Consider the following 22,616-nt stretch of genomic DNA (forward strand, 5'->3'; position numbering starts at 1 on the left):
ATTGTAGCAGACTGCAGTTTCAAGGACAACAACTCCGAGGCATGCAGCGGCCAAAATGATTCCAGTATGTATGCTCATAAGTTTAGTGCTTCCTGTTGGCGGATTGCAGTGCCCAGTCTGCTTTGGTATTTCCACTTTCCACTTGTGAAAGCATAACACGTCTTGCGAAACAGAGGCAGTGATTCCCTTCTTTTCCGAAGCATTTTTCTTTCCAGTCAGAACAATTTTTCAGAACGTCTTTTGCAGAACCGGGAGCCTTTAGTTGTTCAGTCAACAAGGACGCCATTGTTGGTGGCCAAGAACTCACTGGAGCTTCTCTGTAACTCTAAATGAGACAGTGGAAAATGAGGGCTGCCCCTTCCAAACTTCTGTCATCTGATCCAGAAGCAACAAAAGCACATTGAATGGTTGTGTCTGTGTGCATGTCTGATGAGTAAGTAATCCAGTCTGATTATTTGGAGCTCCAAAACTTATTTTGCACCCAAAATGTTCAGTCCCGTGGTTTGGATTGTAAAATCATGAAATGTTTCGGTTGTTTCATATTTATTTTCGCAGCAAAAATGACATTTAATATACTTTTTACAGGATAGCCCACGCATTTCAGTATCTGTTCCCGACTGCAATATCTGAATGGGCCAGAAATGCTTCGTTTCTTCTCATAGTTCAAGCTGTCTGTTACACTGCACATTTAAGAACTCCAATAGCGCAAAGAGACGAGGACGGAAACTTGTTCATTATTCAGTTTCCATTTATGGAACATGATCTGCCTTAAAGCCTTATGAACAGAACGAACACAAACCAAAATTATGTGCTTATCAAGTAACCTGAAACAAACTTTCAAAAACTTGAAACAAATTTTCGAAAGTCTGCAGCTGGTGCATCCTGGGTCCTCTTATCGCGGCATTTTATTTTTTATTTTATTTGCAAGTTGCTCAACATAGGGATCGTGAAAAAAAAGAACAGAAAAAAAGCCAAACCTCGGGATCCGCAGGCTCCTTCGTGCAGTTTGAATCAAGAATCAGTTGTCGGGGGCACTTGGAACAGGGAAAACAAAATGGAGCTGGCCAAAATAGGGACAGTGGCTTTTTGGACAGTAAGCGGTCAGTGATGTGCCTCAGTGACATTTGAAAAAGATTTTTTTTTAAAGCAGCTCAATACATATAATGGATAAACTTGAGAGTGAATTATTTGATGTTGAAAAAAGATATGACGGCTTCAGAAAGGAATTTTCTCTTTAAATACACCACCACCATCACCAACAAATAGAGAATACAGACTTGAAAGAGAAGAGTTCGGTTAGCAAGAACGAATGTTAAGTTTGTTATAAAATGATAAGGACCTGTGTGATTGCCGATAGAAGTGTGGGTTTTCAAAGTGCGGAGGTGACGGGTGAGATTACTGAGGATTCTGCCAACAGTGTGTGCCAGACTTTCTCTGACCTGGATGGAGTGCCGCCGATCACCAAAAATGACCTGGAAGCAGCACACAGGACACGCCTCTCCATCTTCGGTAAGAAATGGCCCATTATTTTGCGTTTCTATTCCTGAAAACTAACAGATAAAATTTTGGGTGACAGAAAGAAACTGAACATCAAGGGTGTTTATATCAAAGTGATCTTACAACAACAAATTCTTGTTTTAGATAAACCTACGAACTCTTCTGTACTCCGGCATCTTGGTCATCACAAGAGAAAGTACCAGCCAAGCTAAAGAATAGAAAAACTGCTCTTCAAATATGAAACTAATATTAACGAACTGACCAGGAGCCTAATGAAGACAGAAACCGGATACAGCTGTGGAGTTTTGCCGTTGTCAAGAAAGCAGGTATTGAGAATGACAGGATACTCAGGTTCCCCCACATGCATTAACACAGAACACACACAGAAACACACGCAAGCAAGAGGGATAGGTGAGTGTTTTGGATAAGAGAGAGGCAGAATGTTACGTGATCAAAAGTGCAGGCTTGAAATTTATCAAGACTTGCTGTAGTATACTATTGTGTAACATTTTCCATAATCAGGAAAATTTAATAAAGTGCTTTCTTTATTGCTACCGTTACGGAGTACAGAAAGAAAGAGAGAGGAGACATGAACATTATTCTTCCCTTGTTAATCTTGACTGCTAGAGAGATTGGGAAGACAAGTGCACTCAACATGATCGGTGTAGTTTTTTCTTTTGTGTGTGTGTGTTTGTGTGTGTGCGCGCATGCATGTGTGTATGTCTATGTGTGTGTGTGTGTGATAGATTTAAAAAAAATTTTTTTCTGGTAATAGTGCTGCTTTAAAAAGTATCTATTTATTTATTTTTGTGTAATTGACTCAACATAATCGGTGTAGTTTTTTCTTCTGTGTGTGTGTGTGTTTGTGTGTGTGCGCGCATGCATGTGTGTATGTTTGTGTGTGTGTGTGTGTGTGTGTGTGTGTGTGTGTGTGTGATAGATTTTTTAAATTGTTTTTTTTCTGGTAATAGTGCTGCTTTAAAAAGTATGTATTTATTTATTTTTGTGTAATTGACTAGGATGCAGGATATATGGGGGATTGTAGGATGTAGAGGTCAAACGTTGTGGTCGATCAATAAAAGCAGGAACTTACAGAAACAATGTGGGTGATTTCTGTTGTTTTATTGACTCACTTGTGCAAACAAGGTATGTTATAACCCAGTGTTCTGTTGTGTGTGTGTGTGTGTGTGTGTGTGTGTGTGTGTGTGTGTGTGACTGTTTAGCAAATTTATTTTCTATGGATATACTTTGTCTAACAATACCAAATTTGGATTAAACATAATAGGAAAAAAATCTTCACAGTCATACCAATAATGGTTTGTTAGTCTTCCGAATTAAGCACGTATTTTCGGATCATTAACGGTTTTGTTGATCCCGTTCCAAAAATTCAATAATCCCACTCCCTTATTGCCAGAACGTACGCTATGTTTGGGAAGAGGGCACAACGTCGTTTTTCTTGTTCGCATTTACAAGAAAAGAAATACAAATTCAGGACAGAAGACATACAGTGACACTAACTACACCATCAATGTGTTTACTGCATATGAATATTCTAAAGTGTATACTGAATTACCTGGAATGAACATAAAAGAAAAAATTGAATCAAACGTTTCTTTCAGTTTCGGTCAGCCTGTTGTCGGACTGGTTTGGGCAGATCTGTACATGTTGCGGTGTGCATGGGGTGATGTCAACGTCTCCTTTACAGCTGAATTAAATTAATTTCTTGATCCATCGAGATATGAAAAACCCAGCATGGGTTAAATGGTGTTATTACGTGGATACTGAATTAACTGTAATGAACTTAAAAGAAAAGAAAATTTGAATCGATCGTTTCTTTCAGTTTCGGTCAGCCTATTGTACTTTGTGTAGACTGGTTTGTGCAGATGTTCAGGCCCACATGTTGCGGAATAATCGAGATATGTCAAGAAAACATCATTTGAATGGTGTTATTACCTCAACTAAAATGATATTTTTTATCGAACTAAGAAGGACCCAGATGCGGTGCAGCGTTGGGGATAAGACTGCTTGTTTCCGACCTGAGCAACCTTGGTTCGATCATGCTTGCATGCCTTTTTTATGTTTTGTCTCAAAGTTTATTAATATATAATACAGGACCTTTTTTATTATTATTTTTTTTAATTACAAATTCATGATTCCTTTACTGGATACAGTACGTGTCACAAGTGAGTCTTGAAGGTCTTGCCTCTTGTTTATGATAGAACACTGTATAAAGTTTAAGAAAAAGAGGGTGCCTCAAAGAAGAAAACAAATATCACAAGTACAATGTAAACAAGAGAGGCAAGGCCTTCAAGACTCACTTGTGATAAATTAAGTCCCCTAGCATTAATTAGAGAGTAACTTCCCTTTTTTACTATCTGCACCAAAACGTTTGCAAAATAAATAAAAATTCCATGCTTAGCAAAAGAAGTTCCTGTTTGAACAAAAAATAATAATAATGACTCCTTTTGTTGTTGTGTCAGAATAAGAGGTCAAAGTGCCAAGTTTAGAGAATACAAAAAATATAAGTATAACAGTAAATACAGTTTGCATATAATTCGGCTTCTTTTTTATTTTTTTGTGCCCATCCCAGAGGTGCAATATTGTTTTAAACAAGATGACTGGAAGGAACTGAATTTTTCCTATTTTTATGCCAAATTTGGTGCCAGCTGACAAAGTATTTGCGAGAAAATGTCAATGTTAAAGTTTACCACGGACACACACACACACACACACACACACACACACACACACACACAGACAACCGAACACTGGGTTAAAACATAGACTCACTTTGTTTACACAAGTGAGTCAAAAATGTATGTAGATAGCAGTGGGCTGTCACTGGGTTTGGTATCGTCATCAATAAAACTTAACTGTCTGAAGATGAAACATTGACATTAAATGACGTTCTTCATATTCTCAACAGTGTGGCTACATATTATCGATAAGACACTATGGCAGCACACGAGCAACAGATAAAGAGTCACGGCATTATACAGTGAACAGAGGAAGCCAGTGTATGGCTTGACCAAATAGTGGAGGGCCACGTTCTCCCATGCTGTTTCGCTCCCCAGCCAGCATTTGAAAATCCATCACAAAGCGCCCCCTCCCTCCACACGAATGTTATGTGCCTTTCTTTACCTCTTGGCAGGTTTTCACCATTAGCCACAACTGCTGGCTACTGCCGACCATCGCACAAAGTGTTTAGATTGCGTTGTTTTATCATGTCTGTGTATCATTTAGTTTTGGCAGGATTTTGATCGCAATATGACCACTCTGATTGTCAAACAGTTATAAAGTATTTGGACTTCTTGACAGATTTGACCATCACTGACCAATGCTGACAACAGCTGACCATTAATGACTGCTGTTTGTTCAAGCTGACAACTTACCACGATCAAAAAGTATTCAGATTACTTTGTTCTTTCACGTTTGTGCATCATTGTTATGTATGGCAGGTGATTACTGTAACTTATCCACTACTGACCACTATCTGACTGTTTATATAGTATTGTTTTACTGTATGAAGATTTTTTTTTTTTTTTTTTTTTTTTTTTTTTTTTTTTTTTTTTTTTTACAAGATTTGGCCTTAACTAACCACAACGGACCATTGCTCACCACTTCCCAGAAGTTTCAGAATGTCGCATTTTATCTATCTTTATGTAGTATTAAGAATTCTTGGCCTACTAGGACCATTGACAAACAGTGCTGACTACTATGTAAAAGTGTGCAGCTTGCGTTATTGTTTATGGTTTTTGTGGTTTATTGTTGTTGTTGTTTTGCATTATGAGTTTTCTTATGCAATATTAGACTGCTTATTACTGCTGACCGCAGCTGACCATTGCCCCAAAGCATAGATATGATGAAACAAATATAAAACATAGACCTAGGTAATACACACCTGCTGAAACCTACACTTGGGGGTACATATACCTGAGGAAATATAGACTAACAAATTGGCGGAACGAACACAGACCTATACAGACCAGAGAGACACAGAGACGCCCTGTATCCTGTCCATATGTGCCAAGCTGACAAACTCAAAGTGACAAAATTAATACAAGGCCAAGTTATGGAAACGTTCTGCTTTGACTTTAATTTTTTTTTTTTTAATTTGCTATAATGGGTTCTTTAAGGGAAGGTCACGTGGCCATCATTTTTTTTTTCGCTCGAGAAGAGATTTTTCCCAAAAGCGCTTAATAATGCAGAACGGTTATATTCGAATGCCAATGTTTCCTGAACCTCCCCTTATTGTCCAGTCCATTTATTTATTCATTTATTTAGCTATTTGTTGGTTTTTTTGTGGGGCCTCCTTCCTCCTATTTTTTTCCCTTTTCTTTTTTTCCTTTATTCCTTTATTTTTTTCATAAATCTGCAATTGCATGAAAAGTGCAACGTAACATAAAAAAGCAAAATTAGATTTACATAGTCAAAATTATCTTTGTGTTTTTCTTCAGATGGACAATTTTCAATTCATTCAATGTTTGATGGGTGTTTACCAATGTCTGATGTGTGTTGTTCTTGGGCAATATGTCTACTGCATTCACTGTGTCTGTGTGTGCGTGTGTGTGTGTGTGTGTGTGTGTGTGTGTGTGTGCCAATGCACTTGCACAAGGCTCACAATGAAAACAAAGGGAAACATTTTCGTCTAATATGTATTTTGCATCAAAAACAATACGAAGTGACTGTAACATCTTTGTTTTTCGCACAATACTACATTATACCTATCAGGAAGATATGGTTGATAATCTTTAACTTTTCTTGAGGCAACAGATCATTTTTAAATCCAAATAAAACATCTGTAACACTAAATTTCATAGCAAAACCAAGTGTACAATGAAGAAAATGTTCAATATGTAGCCAGAATATTTTTACTGGACAGAAAAAGAAGAAATGTTCAAGGAAGTCAATTTCACCAGTACAACGATCACATTTGTTGGTATCTGTTATTTTCATTTTCTGAAGAATTACGTTTGTGGGATAAATGCTGTGGTTGATTTTCCATTGTAGTGCATGCAATCTAACTTCCTTTGCCGCTTCTCTTGACAAAATCCATACATTATCTTTAAATACAAAATCTAATTTTCTCTTCCAAAATTCAGCAGCATGTGTAATTAATGTTCTATCTGTAGTATGATTTGACAACAATTTCTTAATTTCGTTTGGTTTTGCGTGGTAAGTGCTTGCATCACATGGAATGGTTTGGACAGGTTCGTGCATGTTGCTGTATTCAATTCAACCACATTTTGGGGATTGCTTTATATAAAACATAACACTCGAACATAGTGTTTGCCTTCTCTGTATCCAGTAACGTGCTGATTTCTTCTAATGTAAGCAGGCTGTTTTCATGTTTATTGATTATATCTTTTATATTTTCAATACCCATTTTTACCCATTGTTGAAAGTAAAGTGGCTTCAATTTATACTTTATCAATTCATTGTGGAATACCATTTTGTATGTAAAATGTTCGTAATTTACATTTACATTTGAAAACATGGTGAAAACATCTTTCCAGAAATCGTTCTCTATATCTTCCAATTCTTTCAGTTGCTTTGATCGACAGTTTACCCAAAAGATTCCTTTGCGACTAGCTATCTTATGCAAATGCCATCTGGGTATAAGGCTCCCATTCCCATCTGTTGCATGAAATAATTTCCCAGCCCATTGCAAATTTAAATATTTCTGGAATTCTATTACATTAGCCATCTTAGCGCCTCCTTTCTCATACTCAGCTTCCATTATTTTTATGTTTCACCTTTTCAAAATCTTCTATTGGAGAATTGTCTTTGCCAAATTTAATAACATGGTAACATCTTTCTGGGATTCCAACTGACTGCATTACATAATATATAAGCTGACTAATTGTAAATGTCTTTATGATAAAAAAAATTCCCGTGAATACTTAAATCTCTCTTACTCCATTCTTTTGTCTGAATATGCATTCTACGAAGTCTATCTTTCCAGTTATCTTCAATGTGTTTTGCCATCTTATCTGTCTGGAAGTTTATTCCCAACATTTTTATTTTGTCTACCAAAGTAAGGAGAAGATTTTGCTCATTAAGTTGTCTACCCATTCTCAGAGCCTTGGTTTTGTGAAGATTTAATTTTAGTCCTGAAAACGTTTCAAAAGATTTTACTATATTGGGGGATTGTATCATATCCTCTCTATTAATAATGTAGCATCATCAGCAAATTCATATATACATTTTCATCATCAATTCTGGGTAAATGGATACCTTCTATGGGGCTATTTCTAATTTTAATAGCAAAAACCTTAACAACGAGGATAAATACCAAGGGGGAGAAGGGACACCCCTGACGTATGCCATTATTTACATCAATTGGTTCAGAAATCCACCCACCATGATTAATGCAACTTTGATTTTTATTTATCAAAACTGAAACTCATTTCTGAAAGTTTGTTCCGAAGCCAAATATATCAAAAACATGGAGCATGTAGTCTTTAGACATCGAGTCAAAAACCTTTCTATAGTCTAATGCTAACATGTATCCTGCTTTTCCAGTTTTATTAAGATAATTAATAACATCATGTATTGATCTTATAATTGTTGCTATGTTCCTACCTTTAATGTATCCTACTTGATCCTCATTGACTAACATGTGTATCACTTTCCCCATTCTATCAGCAACACTTTTGCTGATATTTTGTAGTCTGTATTTGTTCGTGTGATTGGTCTCCAATTATTCAACTTTTCTATGTGTAACTCCCTACCTTTATGAAGTAATGTTATGATACCTTGTCTTTGTGTGTATGAGAGTTCCCCTCTATCAAACGAATCATTAAAAGAATGTGTAATTACGTTGCTTAATTTATTCCAAAAGAATTTTTTTAATTCGGTTGTTAGTCTATTGCTGCCAGGTGCTGACCCATTTTTCATCATTTTTAAAACCTCTGTACTTTCTTTCTCAATTATCATGACATCCCATAGGGATGCACCAAAGTGGAAAGAGCCCAAAGGTTCTAAAAAGAGGAGTAAATAGAAAAGAAAAGAAGAAAAAAGAAATACAGCAAAAACAAAAAAAGCTTTAAAAGGGAATCAGGAGCGGTTCCCGGTGACACATGCCGAAAATTGGAGAAATGCTGGTACTTAAAACATGCCACATATGTTCAAATAATTTTTTACTTAAAATATCTTTTTTAAGGCCTGTACAACTGCTGTCCTTTCTTCAGCTGTGTGCCATTGATAGTAATGTATGGGAATGTTGGTAAATGTTTTGTATAAAGTATTCATTGTTCTCTTCATTCACTATCCTCAGACACCTCTCTCTACTCCCTTGAGAGAAAAGTGCAAACTGAGTCAATTAATAGGACTGCTTCGAATACAACACTGTTTGAGAACTGTACATCCGTGTTGTTGCGCCAGTGAAGCATGTATGGTGGTACGTATCTTGAAATTTGCAAAGATGAGTGCTACAACAGATTGCAATATTGAGACGTAGCGTTATTTACAAGTAGTGATAGTGATAAAGAATCATAGGTTGGCAAAAACTAGTTATTGAAAAGGAGCATTGAAACTTAGAACAGTTGTTGTTGTTGGCGATGACTTCGGGATAAAAAATATGGTTGAAGGCCATATTAGTTTCAGTTATCTTTTTCGTATTGTTCACCTCTTTACAGTGTCATTCCTTCCCGTCTGATGAATGACGTCTTTTCCAAGTCCTGTCTGGAGCATTGGACCTGTGTGCAATAGGGTTGATGATGGCCATAGGGTGTCTCTGAGCCCCTTCTGGAGGGGACATGACTGGTGTTTGGGCTTCGAAGTGTCAGTAGTACGTAGACTGCGGTCTTTGGAACAATTTGACATTAAATTTTTGACCACAACTGAGAGCAAAAGTCCATCATGCTGACTTTTCCAACAGAGCGCTCTCAGATTGGATATTACCCAGGTTGTGCGCACTATTCAGCTCTCACACCCCCTTCTGGGAATCTCACTCCATTGCGAAACAAAAAGAAAGGTGATTCAAACCACAACTAGGCGGTTTTGGAGTTACAACCCAGGTTAAAGTGCCCAACTCTCTCTAACACGAGACGGTATGAAAGGCCGAAAAAAGGCCGACAAGGCAGGACCAACAATCTTTACAGAGATATACACATAATTATACCACAGTCAGATAAAATGATGCTTTGGTTAAATCAAAATAGAATAGCGCGCGCGCGTGTATGTATTTATATATGATTTAATTCATAAAGCTCCTTCCCATGTGAAACATACTCAGTTACGCTGTACAATGTAAATACCACCGTTTAAAACATGCATTTAAACACTAAAATGAAAGAAGAAAAACTTACATGCATAGCCCTTTACCGTCAGCCAACCTAACACTCAAGTTCAAAATTTACACGCACACACACACACACACACACACACACACACACACACACACACACACACACACACACACACACTCATCATAGATATCACATGAAAAAGCCTTAACAATGCATTATCATATCACAATACATAAAAATAATATCACAATACTTAAAACTATTCCCGATATCACAATGACCAAATTCCATATCACAATAACTGAAAATTCACTTCCAACTCTCAGCAGCGGTCACACATGTCACAACAGATAAAAACCTACATTTTGAAATACAGAAATTAAAAGCAGTCACAATCTCCCCTCTCCACACAACACATCACCATATACAAACAGGCACTCAGTTGTATGCATCATGCTAGTTAAAGTAGAAATAGGTGCGTCTTGAAATTCTTTTCGAAAGTTGAAAAGCACTGGGCTTTTCTGATGGACAGAGGCAGGGAGTTCCAGATTGTGGAGGCAAAGACGGAGAATGATTTTTTGCTAAAGGTCTGAAGGGAGAACCGAGGACCTGTCAGCAGAGAGGTGTCAACTGAGCACAGCGACCTAGAAGGATGGTACAGATGGCATACTGTTGTGATAGAGACACTGAAAGCAGAGACAAGCTACTTTGTATTGAATTCTTGCTTTAACAGGAAGCCAGTGAAGTGTTCTGAGTAGTGATGCTGCACTTTATGCCTGGGTGTATGGAGTACAGCAAGTTTGTTGGCAGCAGCAGTGGAAAGGAAAGAACGAATTCTGCCTGACCTTTGTCGCTGACAGAACAGAGTGCGGCATAAATGTCTGACCTGTGCATCCATATACAGTGTTTCATCTGTGTAGATGCCAAGATTTCTCACAGACTGGGAGAAAGGTATTTCACAGCCAGAGATGGACATAGAGGTATATATGACCTGATTTGTCTTTGATTTGGTGCCAATGACAATTAGCTAAGTTTTTCCTCATTAATCTTCAACTTGTCCTCACTCAATCATTCGGCCACATCCTCAATGCAATTTTTCAAACTCCTGACAAGAGTTGAAAACTCTGGGGGAACAGTAGAGTTGTGGAACTGGAAATCATCTGCAAAGAAATGGTATGAGTGACCTGACCGATGAATGACAGTGCTGAGAGGCTGCGAGTATGTAGTAAATAACATTAGACCCAAGACTGAACCCTGTGGCACTCCATACTTCAACACAGATGGAATGGATTCATGACCAACAAGGACAGACTGGGTACGGCAAGTTAAGTATGATATGAACCAGCCCAGAACGGCTCCAGAGCAGCCAAAAGTGGTACGCAACCGTGTAACAAGGATGCCATGGTCTATAGTGTCAAACGCTGCCGACGGTCGAGGTGTTCATGAGTGCTGCAAGACAACCTGCTTGCAGGAAGGAAGCCCGTGCATATGGCTTCTCAAACACAAATGCTTCCATGATTAAAACAGCAGTGCTATTGCTGTTGAACGGATGGACAACGACGTTATCGGGAGGTATTCCCAGAAGGTGATAGTCTGCTACGATGAATCGCCGTGTCCACTGTAGCGAGCAGTGTTTTAGGCTACGTGTGTATTTCTTTCTTTCTTCCTTTATCCATTTGGCACTGGCACATGAAAAACTCCGTGCGACGAAGGGTACTGAAAAGAAAAGTATTATATATGAAATTTATATGATAACTTGAAACTTTATCAATTGTCTGTTGAGTTTTTGCTTTGGTGGTGCTGTTTTTATTTTTTTTATTGTTGTTGTTTTGTTGTTATTGTTGTTTTTGTGTTTGTTTGTTTTGTTTGTTTTTGTTGTTGTTGGTGGTGGTGTTTTTTTTTTTTTTTTTTTTTTTTTTTTTTTTTTTTTTTTTCTTTCTGACGACTCTACCTCTGTGTATAAACAGGACCGTGACCTATTGGCATGGTTTATGTATCTAATGTCTTTCAATTATTAGAAATAAAAGAGGGAACGCCACGTAGTGAAGCACAATTCAATATAGTGACCGGGTTTGAAATGAAAAATTGAAAATGCAAAACATTGCTATGCAAAACAGCAGTATTTGTATTACTAGTTTCATTTTATTAACATTACGCAAAACTCTGTGCTGTGCAGGCAGGTGTGGGAATATAACGGAGGAGCTGGGTGGAAACCAAAACGATGACGCCCCCCTGTCATCCTCTTCCAGGTGCTCACAGCACAGTGGTGAAGCGGCAGCTAACAACAAGGCTTGTGCTGCAGGCAGCAGACGCAGCATGGCGCGGTTAGAAGTGCGGCACAACAGCGGCCTACTTCTAGGCCTAGTCATCGTCTTCCTTAGTCAAGTTAGTGTCGTCACGGCTATGAACGGCACCGTCCGCATCACCATCACCGCCATATTTGAAGAAAAGGATGTAGAGGACTTGGAGGTGGTGTTTTACCGTACGATACAGGAGTTTAACAATGGGAGCGACGACTTAACTTGGTTCGGACAGGCTGTTACGGCAGGGCAAGACGTGAAAGAGACACTGTCAGCATTGTGTAACTTGATGGAGGGTCGGAGGAGCTCGCTGCACGTGCTGGTGGTGTTTGGCAATATGAGCACTATTCAGACAGTCAGCCTGCTGTCCCAGACACTTGGCATCCCCATGATGGGCTACATGATGGACAAGGGCGACGGGCATATTCAGGTAAGTGTTCTTGTTTCCCTGGTCTTGCTTCAGGGAGCAGCAGGCCCAGTTAATGTGGACTGCTGATTGTCAAGCTGTGCTTACTGAATGATTAATCAGATGAATAGTTAGTTATCGGAGCTGTTTGTGTATTAAGATGTTGAATAACTCGCTTGTCTTCGCCTAGCAGCACAGCATCTGCAATAAAAAAAAAAAGAAAACAAAAGAAATATCTGCAGATACGAAGCAGAAACTATAATCTGAAATATACTCTGTCTCTGTCTCTATCTCTCTCTCTCTCTTAGCCACATCTGATTGAAAAAACTAACTTTTCTTATGTATTGTCATAAGATTAACATTGAAATTGGAAGTATTCTTCATCACTTGTTTGATCCATATATATATATATATACAGGCATGGTGATTCCATGGAAGTCCCATATCAAAACCAATTTTGACGGGCGCAATAGCCGGATGGTTGAAGCGTTGGACTTTCTATCTGACGGTCCCCGGTTCAAATCTCGGTAATGGCGCAAGGTGGGTAAAGGATGGAGATTTTTCCGATCTCATAGGTCAGCATATATGTGCAGCCCTGGTAGTGCCTGAACCCCCTTCGTGTGTATCCGCAAGCAGAAGATCAAATATGCACGTTAAAGATCCTGTAATCCATGTCAGCGTTCGGTGGGTTATAGAAACAAGAACATACCCAGCATGCACCCCCCACCCCCAGTATCAGTAGGCCTCCTTCGGTCATGGCTGACCATGGATAGAGTATATCCGACCAAATGTCTAACTGGGCTGTCTGCTTGGACCAAGCAGTGTCGCCTGTGACTGTAGAGACCGATGCGAGAGAGACAGTCTCTGTCGCAGCGATCACATGTGTAAGCTGATGCTGGTCTGTCGGCTGCCGTCCCTTTTCTGCGAGCTCGCTTTTCTGCTGCAGCAGCTGACAGTTTGTCCTCACCAATCCGTAGCTGATTCTTGAGAGTGCTTCTCCATCTGTTGCGGTCATCTACAAGGTCCTCCTAGGACTCAGTGTTGATCTCAAGTGCCTTCATGTCACGTTTGCAAACGTCTTTGTATCTCAGCTGTGGGCGGCCGATGCTTCTCTGCACCGTGGCAAGTTCTCCATAAAGGATGTCTTTTGGGATGCGGCCATCTTCCATGCGGCGAACGTGGCCCAGCCAGCGCAGCCGACGCTGTCTCAGCATGGTATACATGGTCGGGAGGCCAGCGCGAGTCAGGACTTCGGTGTTTGTCACTTTGTCTTGCCAGGAGATGCCGAGTATGCGCCGTAGGCTTCTCAGGTGGAAGGTATTGAGCCTTTTCTCCTGACGAACATGTGTGGTCCACGCCTCACTGCCATACTGCATGGTGCTGAGGACGCAGGCGTTGTATACAGCCATCTTTGTCTTCGTGGTCAGTTTGGGATTTTTCCACACTCTTTGTGTGAGGCGGGCTAGCGTTAGCAGGTAGATCCCTTCTTGCGCTGTGCTGAACGCATGTCTCAGGAGAACAAAGAAGATTCCAAACAGGGTGGGGGCGAGGACACAGCCTTGTTTGACACTGCTGCGTACGAAGGGCTTGGAGAAGTTACCATTAAACTGCACCGTCCCTTTCATGTTGGAGTGGAAGGACTCAATCAAGCTGTGCAGTTTGGGTGTGTGTGTGCGGGGTAGCCGATCTTTCGAAGAGCCCTGAAAAGGCCGTCTCTGCTAACTAGGTCAAAGGCCTTGGTGAGGTCAATAAATGCGACGTATAGGGGCATCCTCTGCTCTCTGCACTTCTCCAGGATTTGGTGAAGGGAGAAGATCATGTCTACCGCGGATCTCTCTGCTCGGAAACCGCACTGATTCCGGGTAAACGCGTTCGGCCAGTTTCTGCAGGCGAATTAGGAGGACCCGAGCGTAGACTTTGCCTACAATGCTGAGAAATGAGATGCCTCTGTAGTTGTTGCAGTCGCTCCTTTCACCCTTGTTTTTGTAGAGGGTGGTAATCTTGGCGTCCCTCATGTCCTGCGGTACAGCTCCCTCATTCCAGCACTGACAGAGGACTGTGTGCAGAGGCTGCAGAAGAGTAGTCTTGCAGTGTTTAATGAGGTCTGGGGGAATTCCGTCACTGACAGGTGCCTTGCCTGATGTCAGGCTGTTAATGGCATTGCTGAGTTCGTCCTCAGTTGGCTCTGTGTCAAGTTCTTCCATGACCGGCATGCACTTGATGGCATCGAGGGCTGAGTTGGACACCATGTTTTCTGTGGAGTGGAGGTTGGAGTAGTGTTCTGCCCATCTCTCCATCTGCTGGCTAGGATCGTTGATTACTTCCCCAGTGGAGGATTTGAGTGGGGCAGTCTTGCTCTGTGTTGGTCCCAGTGCCTTCTTGATACCATCATACATCCCTCGGATGTTGCCTCTTTCAGCAGCATTCTGTATCTCTTCGCTGAGCTCGGTCCAGTACTTATTTGCACATTGCCTGGCGTTAAACTGATCCTTACTCCTGGCGGCCCTGAGGATTTGCAGGTTCTTCTCACTGGGTGACCGTTTCTACTCGGTGAGTGCAGCGCGCTTGGCCTCAATACTGGGAGTCATCTCTGATGATTTGGCCTCAAACCAGTCGTGGGACTTCGCGGTTTTCTTCCGAAAGGTGGCCATAGCAATGCGGTGCATGGTGTCTCGTAGCGTTTCCCATCTTTCTGTGGCATAGTCTCTGAGCTGCAATGCATCGAATTCTCTCTCAAATGCCTCTGCGAACTGTTCTACAAGGTCTGGCTGAGACATCTTGCTGACGTCAGTGCGAGAGTTCCCTTGTTTCTTTGAGCAGTGGAACTTCTTTGGTTGCAGTCTGATCTTGCAGCATACCAGAGAATTGTCCGTGTCGCAGTCTGCGCTGTGGTAAGAGCGTGTGTGGAGAAGGTTTTTGATTGCAGCTCGTCTTACTAGGATCAGAGCCAGTTGGTGCCAGTGTTTTGAGCGTGGGTGCCTCCAGGAGACTTTGTGTTGGGGCTTCGTCTTGAAGGAGTTGGCGATGCACAGTTTATGGCAGGTACAAAACTCAAGTAGTCGCTGTCCATTCTCATTCATTTTCCCCACTCCAAAGGAACCCAGACAGGAGGGCCACGAATCGTTGTCTGCACCCACTCTGGCATTAAAGTCGCCCAGGAGACCAAGTTGTTCTGTCCTGGGGATGTTCCTTATGGTTGATGCGAGATTTTCGTAGAACTCATCCTTGGCGTCTGGAGAGGCGGACAGTGTTGGGGTATATGCGCTGACGAGAGTGACATAGCCTTCGGAGGTGTTGAGGCGGAGAGTCAATAGTCGTTCTGAACCGCCGCTGCCTGGTTCGATCATGTTCAGCAGCTGTTCCTGACTGCAAAGCCTACTCGGTACTCTCTTGGGGCATCAGAGCTCTTTCCTTGCCAGAAGAAGGTGTAGTCCCTCTCCTTTAGTGTTCCTGAGTCAGCCAGCCGTGTTTCCTGCAGAGTGGCAATGTCCACATTTAGTCTCTTCAGCTCGCTGTTTGTGACGGCCGTCTTTCTGGCGTCGCTAATGTCTTGCAGATCTTGGGAGAGCCCAGGCATCATTGTCTGGACATTCCAACAGGCCAGTGTCATTGTTGATCCGATTTTTGAAGTTTTCTTTTTGCCTGATGCGGAAATTAACGACCTGCTTGTCGGATATTCTCCTAATCTTCATACACCCATTGATGAAGGCAGGTCGTGGCGGGACAGCACCTAACTGGCTGGGGTCTGCCCAGCTTGGGCGGGCGGTAGCTGTCGAGTGGGACGCGAGGGTCCCTCCCACCGTCAGAAGCAACCCCTGGCGTCGGCTCTACGCCAATTGAGCGCTAACTTATAAGCGGTAACTTGTTACCGCTTCACGTGTTGTTCCGACGCTAGTGCTAGTAGCGAAGCTGGAGTGTCCTCTCCAGGTTTAAGGTGCAAGGTGTTTGTGGATGGATGGATGGATATAAGCCTGGGCAATGTAATATGGAAGACAGGCTGTTGCCCATGCAGCTTGTCCCCCCTCTCCATCTCGCTGACAGATCCAAAGGAACAGCAAGGCTGTTACGTTTTGGTGCCAACGCGGCCGCAGGAGCTGCCGGAAAGTGACAAGGTTTGCCATCCAACCGCCTTAGGGGTCCCACACCGGATTTTCTGTCCGGGTTTACACCCTTAGCTAGGTGGCCGCAGGTAGCTCTCTAGAGCTGTCGCCCTTTCATGGGTCATTTAATTCCACCAGGGTGTCTAGCCACCCTCCTCACCATCCTCCTGAGAGGACTGGTGGGGGTGCTGGTTTAGTCGCCAGCAATTCGACCCTGTGACCACCCCCCCCACACACACACACAACCCCACCCCCCCACCCCCCAAAAAAACAACAAAAAAACAACAACCAGAGTATGGCTGCCCACACGGTGGAGTAAAAACGGTCATACATGTAAAAGCCCACTTGTGTACATATGAGTGAATGTTGGAGTTGCAGCCCATGAACGCAGAAGAAGAAGAAGAAAACCAATTTTGTTACTCGCTGTGAAACCAAACGGCATCAACCTAAATCTTATGCAAAGTATTCCGTGTCATGTATCTGTAATGATTTTGATATTTTTTTCAGGTTGACATATAGTTTTGAAGGAAAAACAACAACACAACTCCCCATATCTGTGTCAGATTCACGAAAATGAGAGAGAAACTTACGCCAGTTTCCTACTCCCTGGAATATCCACATGCACATTTTTGGAGAGAAAAAAAAGTTTCAGCTGACTGGGTAGGAATCAAAACTGCCAAAGAGAATCATCAGCAGGGGGCCAAGAGAAGCTCAGAACTAAGCAGCACTATGCAGCACACAGTAAGTAGAACCAAGCAGCACACAGCCCACAGTCAGTCTCAAGGATTTCCTTGTGCTTTTTCATCATACAGCCTGTGCCAGGTTTCATTTCTTCTGGGAGAACACAATGTGCACTCTACTGAGATAGAGGTGATTTGCCCTGAAAGAGAAAATATGCGGAGTAACCTGTTGCAATCGGCGTTAGCATAAGCAAGTTCGCAACATACCAAAATCCAGATCAAAATATAACAATGCGTGCATCCCGAGGGAAGGCAGGTGTGGAAAGGGAAAATGCCAGGGGGTGGGAGGAAGACAGGAACAAGCGAAGGCACGGATCAAAGACCCTATCAGCATTTGCTAACTTCATAAAATTCATTATGCATTAAAAAAATATATTAACACTCTGCTCGGCTACGTTGCTAAAGATGCACATTGCTTCAGTTATTGTTGATTCAGTTTGCATTATCTTAGAGTATATTAGATGCCTTTGCGTTCAGATAATACTTCAAATTCAGCATTATTTCATTTACGTACTAGTTCATTAGGTACTGTTTAACCTTGCCATATGTATTGTCGCCATGTATCGTTTGCCTTTTGTCTCTTTTGTTGTCTTTCTTGGAAATGAAATCTTGACTTATCTTAAGCATGTTGCTGATCACATTCGCCACACTGCACCGCCAAACCCACTTACCATATCACCTCAGTTGCTGGGAATGAGAGACTTGACAAGCCCATTCACTAAAGACAGAGGAAGAGGAGTGGGGGAGGGGAGCGCATGGCATGCCTGACATTAAAGGGTAGTTGACTGCACCAGAGAGGAGAGTGCGGATGGAAGTTGAGAAGGTGGGGGTGGGGAATTAAAGGACAGGGAAGGAAAGGGAGACTATATGTGACAGGAAAAGTTGTTTCACGATGCGCTGCCTCTGGTCTAGGGAAGTGAAAATGGGGACCATTTACATTTCAGTGTTTTGTAAATGCCTCTTATTCTGTCTCATTTATCTAGAAATTTCCTTCGTATCATATTTCTTTATTTGCTCATCTTTTTATCATTGTATCCAATGGCATGAAACATCTCACTGAATTAAGCTTCTCGGTTTCAGAGAAACAAGTATGGACGAACACAAAATAGTTCTTAACAGAGCCAAGGGAAGAAAACAAATAACGCGCAGCGCGCGGGGGGGAGGGGACATCTGACATTTTCTTGTGAAGTGTCAGAAAGCATTAGGCTAGGGAATTTAGATTAAAATTTGCGGTAGGTCCAAATGTGTGAAACACAACCGTTCTTTTTACGATAAAATAGAATAAATCATACTGATCACACTGATATAAAGTTTTCCACTGTAGGGGGGCGGGAACATAATTATATTTTGATTTTTAATGTAAAGATTCGTGTGGTTTTATTGCTTCTGCCCGTGAGAGAGCGCCTTACAAAGAGTCGCAAAGCGAGAGCATACGGGAGTTACGCAAGCGCGGTGTGTGGCTCGCCAGAAAGCATTTAGCGCGGTACAGTACATGTGACTGACTGCTGCCGCGCTGATGCTGACCAATACCTCTGTTAGTAGGACACTGCCGCAGATGACAGATACCGTGCAGAAAGTAAGAGTTCTTTTGGGTCAAAAGGAAACCAACATTTTAAGTTTCATGGATTTTATAATAAATTGGTAGAAACGTAAATTTGATTTTATGAATGTTTTCCAGTTCATGGCATTACATAAAGAATGAAATTAGTATCATACCAAATGCAAAGGTGATTTTACGAATGCAGCACGGGATCAGTTAGTTCTTCAGTACAATTTTGTTGACATTTTATGCAATGCATAAGAAATACTTCACGATCTGCTTATTGATGTGTAGAATATAGATATATAACTACGTAGTAAACAGGTTTGTTTTGAAGAAAATTGTCGGAGCACTGTCCAGACAATTAATTCAGAAAGTATGGAAGGCAGCTGATGGCAAAATCGACCAACATCATGTCTTGACGTGAAATGAACGGTATGATATACATATTTTTAGAAATGAATCAGTATTTGCAAATGTAACTCAATGAACCCTGACGAAATATACGTCATTTTAGCGGGGAATATGAATATTAATAAATCATATATTCTACTAATGATTATATGAAATATTGTAACATATGTAACACGGAATCCAAGTTATCCTAACTAACTTTCCCAACATAGAAGTTTGAATCACTTATAATAATGCTAAAAATAATGCTGATAATGAATCTATCGTGCAATCTTTAGCCCAGGCAATGGAATTAAACAAAGTCTGCACAAAATTATGTATTTTATTAAATATTACATAACCTTATGACATAATTACGTAACATTGAACCCAAAACATCAAAACGAACTTCCCCACCTTAGATGATTTTGTTTTTTTCAGAAACACTATAGGCACTCCATTTTCACGACAATTCTCTCCAGTATTTGACTATTTTGACTACTACAGTTTTATTTATTATGAAATGGGAACAGTATAATTTATATCTCTTCAGTGACAAAAGTTATCTTCTTTATCTGAAGAATTGTGATTTAAAAAAAACTGGATTCCTTGTATATTTTTTGTTCAGTCAGTCAAAAGAAAACTGGTTAGTTTTATCCACATTGTCAACAAATCTGTGGGATGACAGCAAAACTAAATGCAATAAAAGTAAAACTTAAAAAAAACCCAACAACCAAACCAAACAAAAAAACAACCAACAACAACAACAAAAAACCAACCCCGCACCGCCTCCCCCTAAAAAAACAACAACAAACAAACAAACGAATCAAACAAACAACAACTAAGAATGAGAAATTTTATCTGAGTAAAAAGTCCTGTGTCCGAACGCAACACTTGACTTCATCTGAAGCACTTCTGAACCTGAAATGCTTCAAACATAATTTTGAAAGATCGGTCACAGTCAGTTCATAGTTGTTGGGTTTTTTTCAGAACTTGTGTGATGTAAAATGTGACTGCTCGAATTAAATTATGCTAAACGATAAGCACGTAGGGACTGACTATCTCGGATGCCACGATTTTTTCATTCCACACTTCGTCTGTCACGTGAATTAATAAAGTGCATCATTCATGACATAAAAAAAATAATAATAAAAAAATCAAAAAAATCAACAAACAGCATAAGCCAGCATCAAGGTATTAAAAGGGTATTATTTTCTACTTTGAACATTGTCGTTTGGAACTTTTGATGCAACAAGTCTTTAACTGAAAGCAGTCTTATCGAACAACATGAGTTAACTTGTTTCGAAATCTTACGCCAGTATCCGAATCACCACATCTCGCCATGTGTCAGAAACAGTGATTCTGTCTGAACATAATCGGATGAGAGAAAAATGCATAAACAAACCCTAACAACTACGAAAATATTGTACACAGTTTATTTTCAAACAATATATCAGTCGAGATATTTCCATGTAACATATGTACTTTTCACCCGCTGTTGGAAATACCACATTCTCTGATGCTGTGTTCGAACTCACACGATTGAAGGGTGTTTGTCAAACCGGTGTACGCTTTCCCGCACGATTTCTGTGGAAATAGTTCTAATTTTGTTTACATGCATATTTTTGTGTGAAAGCTTACATGTACAGAAGTAACACAGAAAAGCGGAACCCAAAATTGATATGCGATTTTGAAATAGTTGAACAGACATTTTTACCATAAAGTGGGTGTATGTGCTGTCGGAGATAGATGTGTTGACCACCTGTTGCAAGTTAAGAACATGTAGTGTATTCATATGCTTGCCTTTTAGTGAATCAAAAACATGTCAAGCGGAATGGGTGTTTACGGCTGTCACGCGGGTCTTTTGCGTAATATTTCAAACTTAATATACCATTTTTATTGGTGATAGACGCTTTATTAGAACAAGAAATAAATATAGATCAGATCTATATGGACTATGTTTTGATAATGTATGTTTCTGACCACTTCATTTTAAGACACATTGCCGTGTCACAAATTGGCGCCCAAATTTTAGATGTTTTTTCTTTATTAATTTTCAACACATTTAAGACACAAGAACAAAATAGATTCACACAGTATTGTTGCAGATATTTCTTTATTTAGTTGCAATACCTGATAAAATGCGAAACGTTCGAATGATCACTGTAAACATACGTGTACACTGAACCAGACTGAGAGACCACCATGTCTAACGAGTTCTGGAGACTAACCCATTTTCATCTTCCAGGCAGTGTTGGCACTTCACGACTATTTGATGCATTTTATTTTGTCACTCCAGCCAGGTGTATTCTCTTTCCCACGCTTAACTGACTTTTACTGCGCCAGGTTTCATGAGTCACATTTGCCAATACCGGTTCATTTCCAAAGAAAAATACGTACATCATACCGTTCTTTTCACATCAAGACATGATGTTGGTCGATTTTGCAATCATCTGTTTTCCATACTTTCTGAATTAATTGTCTGGATAGTGCTCCAACAATTTTCATCCAAGCAAACCTGGTTAACACGTATTTATATACATCTTTATGTTCTACACATTAATAAGTAGAAAACAAAGTATTTCTTGTACATTTCCACGGCGCAAAATGTCCATACAATTGTGATGATGGAGTCTCCCGTCGGACCGACGGATGAGTAGGCAGGCAGGCTTATCTGTCGGTGTGTCCTCATATGGGAGAAGAGGCCGATTCTGGATGCGCAGCACTTCCCACAGGTGTTGCAAGGGAAAACATCACCAGAAATTGAGCCCAGCTTCCTTCGCTCACGCTTCTCCTTAATGGCCAGAGTTCTCTCGTTTTCAAACGTCTTTATGCCACTAGAACACAGCATCCTCCAGCGACAGCGGTCAAGGGCATCAGTTTCCCAGGAGCGATGTCTGTGTCACAGGCTTTGACGTTTGTCTTCAAGGTGTCCTTGAAGCGCTTGCAGGGTCTTCCAAGTTCGCGGTGCCTTCCTTCAGCTGGCCATACAAAAGCATCGGGATCCTGCTGTCTGTCATGCGGACAACGTATCCTGTCCAGCGTAGCTGGCACTGGATCAGCAGGCTTTCGATGCTGGGCAGGCCGCTCCTCCCTAGGACCTCGAGGCTGGAGACCCTGTCTTGTTACTTTATGCCGAGGATCTTTCGTAGGCATCTCTGGTGAAACTGCTTAAGTTGTTGAATGTAACGGCGATACGTCGTCCATGTTTCACAGCAGTACAGCAAGGTGTTCAGCACAACAGCTCTGTTGGTTTTAATGAGCTGAGCCTGACGCCTTTGTTGTTCCACAACCTGTTGTTGAGTCTGCCAAAGGCTGAGCTGGCCTTGGCGATGCGCAGCGTCACTTCTGCATCAAGGGCTCCGTTGCTGCATAGGGTGCTGCCCAG

The 22,616-nt window shown here is 41.1% G+C and overlaps 1 protein-coding gene across 2 annotated transcripts in view; it reads left to right on the top strand.

The window, feature by feature from the left end:
• LOC143279976 (glutamate receptor ionotropic, NMDA 3A-like) overlaps positions 1–22,616 on the top strand; it is a 184,825-nt gene that overhangs the window by 3,973 nt on the left and 158,236 nt on the right. Inside the window, exons 2-3 of one of the 2 annotated variants that reach the window (XM_076584373.1) lie at positions 586–1,509; positions 11,926–12,479. In XM_076584373.1, coding sequence (XP_076440488.1) covers positions 1,329–1,509; positions 11,926–12,479 — 735 coding nt within the window. In that variant the 5' untranslated portion in view covers positions 586–1,328. Of the gene's footprint in view, positions 1–564; positions 1,510–11,925; positions 12,480–22,616 lie in introns of those variants that run through there. The other variant, XM_076584372.1, reaches the window with a different exon arrangement.

This window comes from Babylonia areolata, chromosome 3, assembly GCF_041734735.1.
Source record: "Babylonia areolata isolate BAREFJ2019XMU chromosome 3, ASM4173473v1, whole genome shotgun sequence".
NCBI classification, from domain to species: domain Eukaryota; kingdom Metazoa; phylum Mollusca; class Gastropoda; order Neogastropoda; family Buccinidae; genus Babylonia; species Babylonia areolata.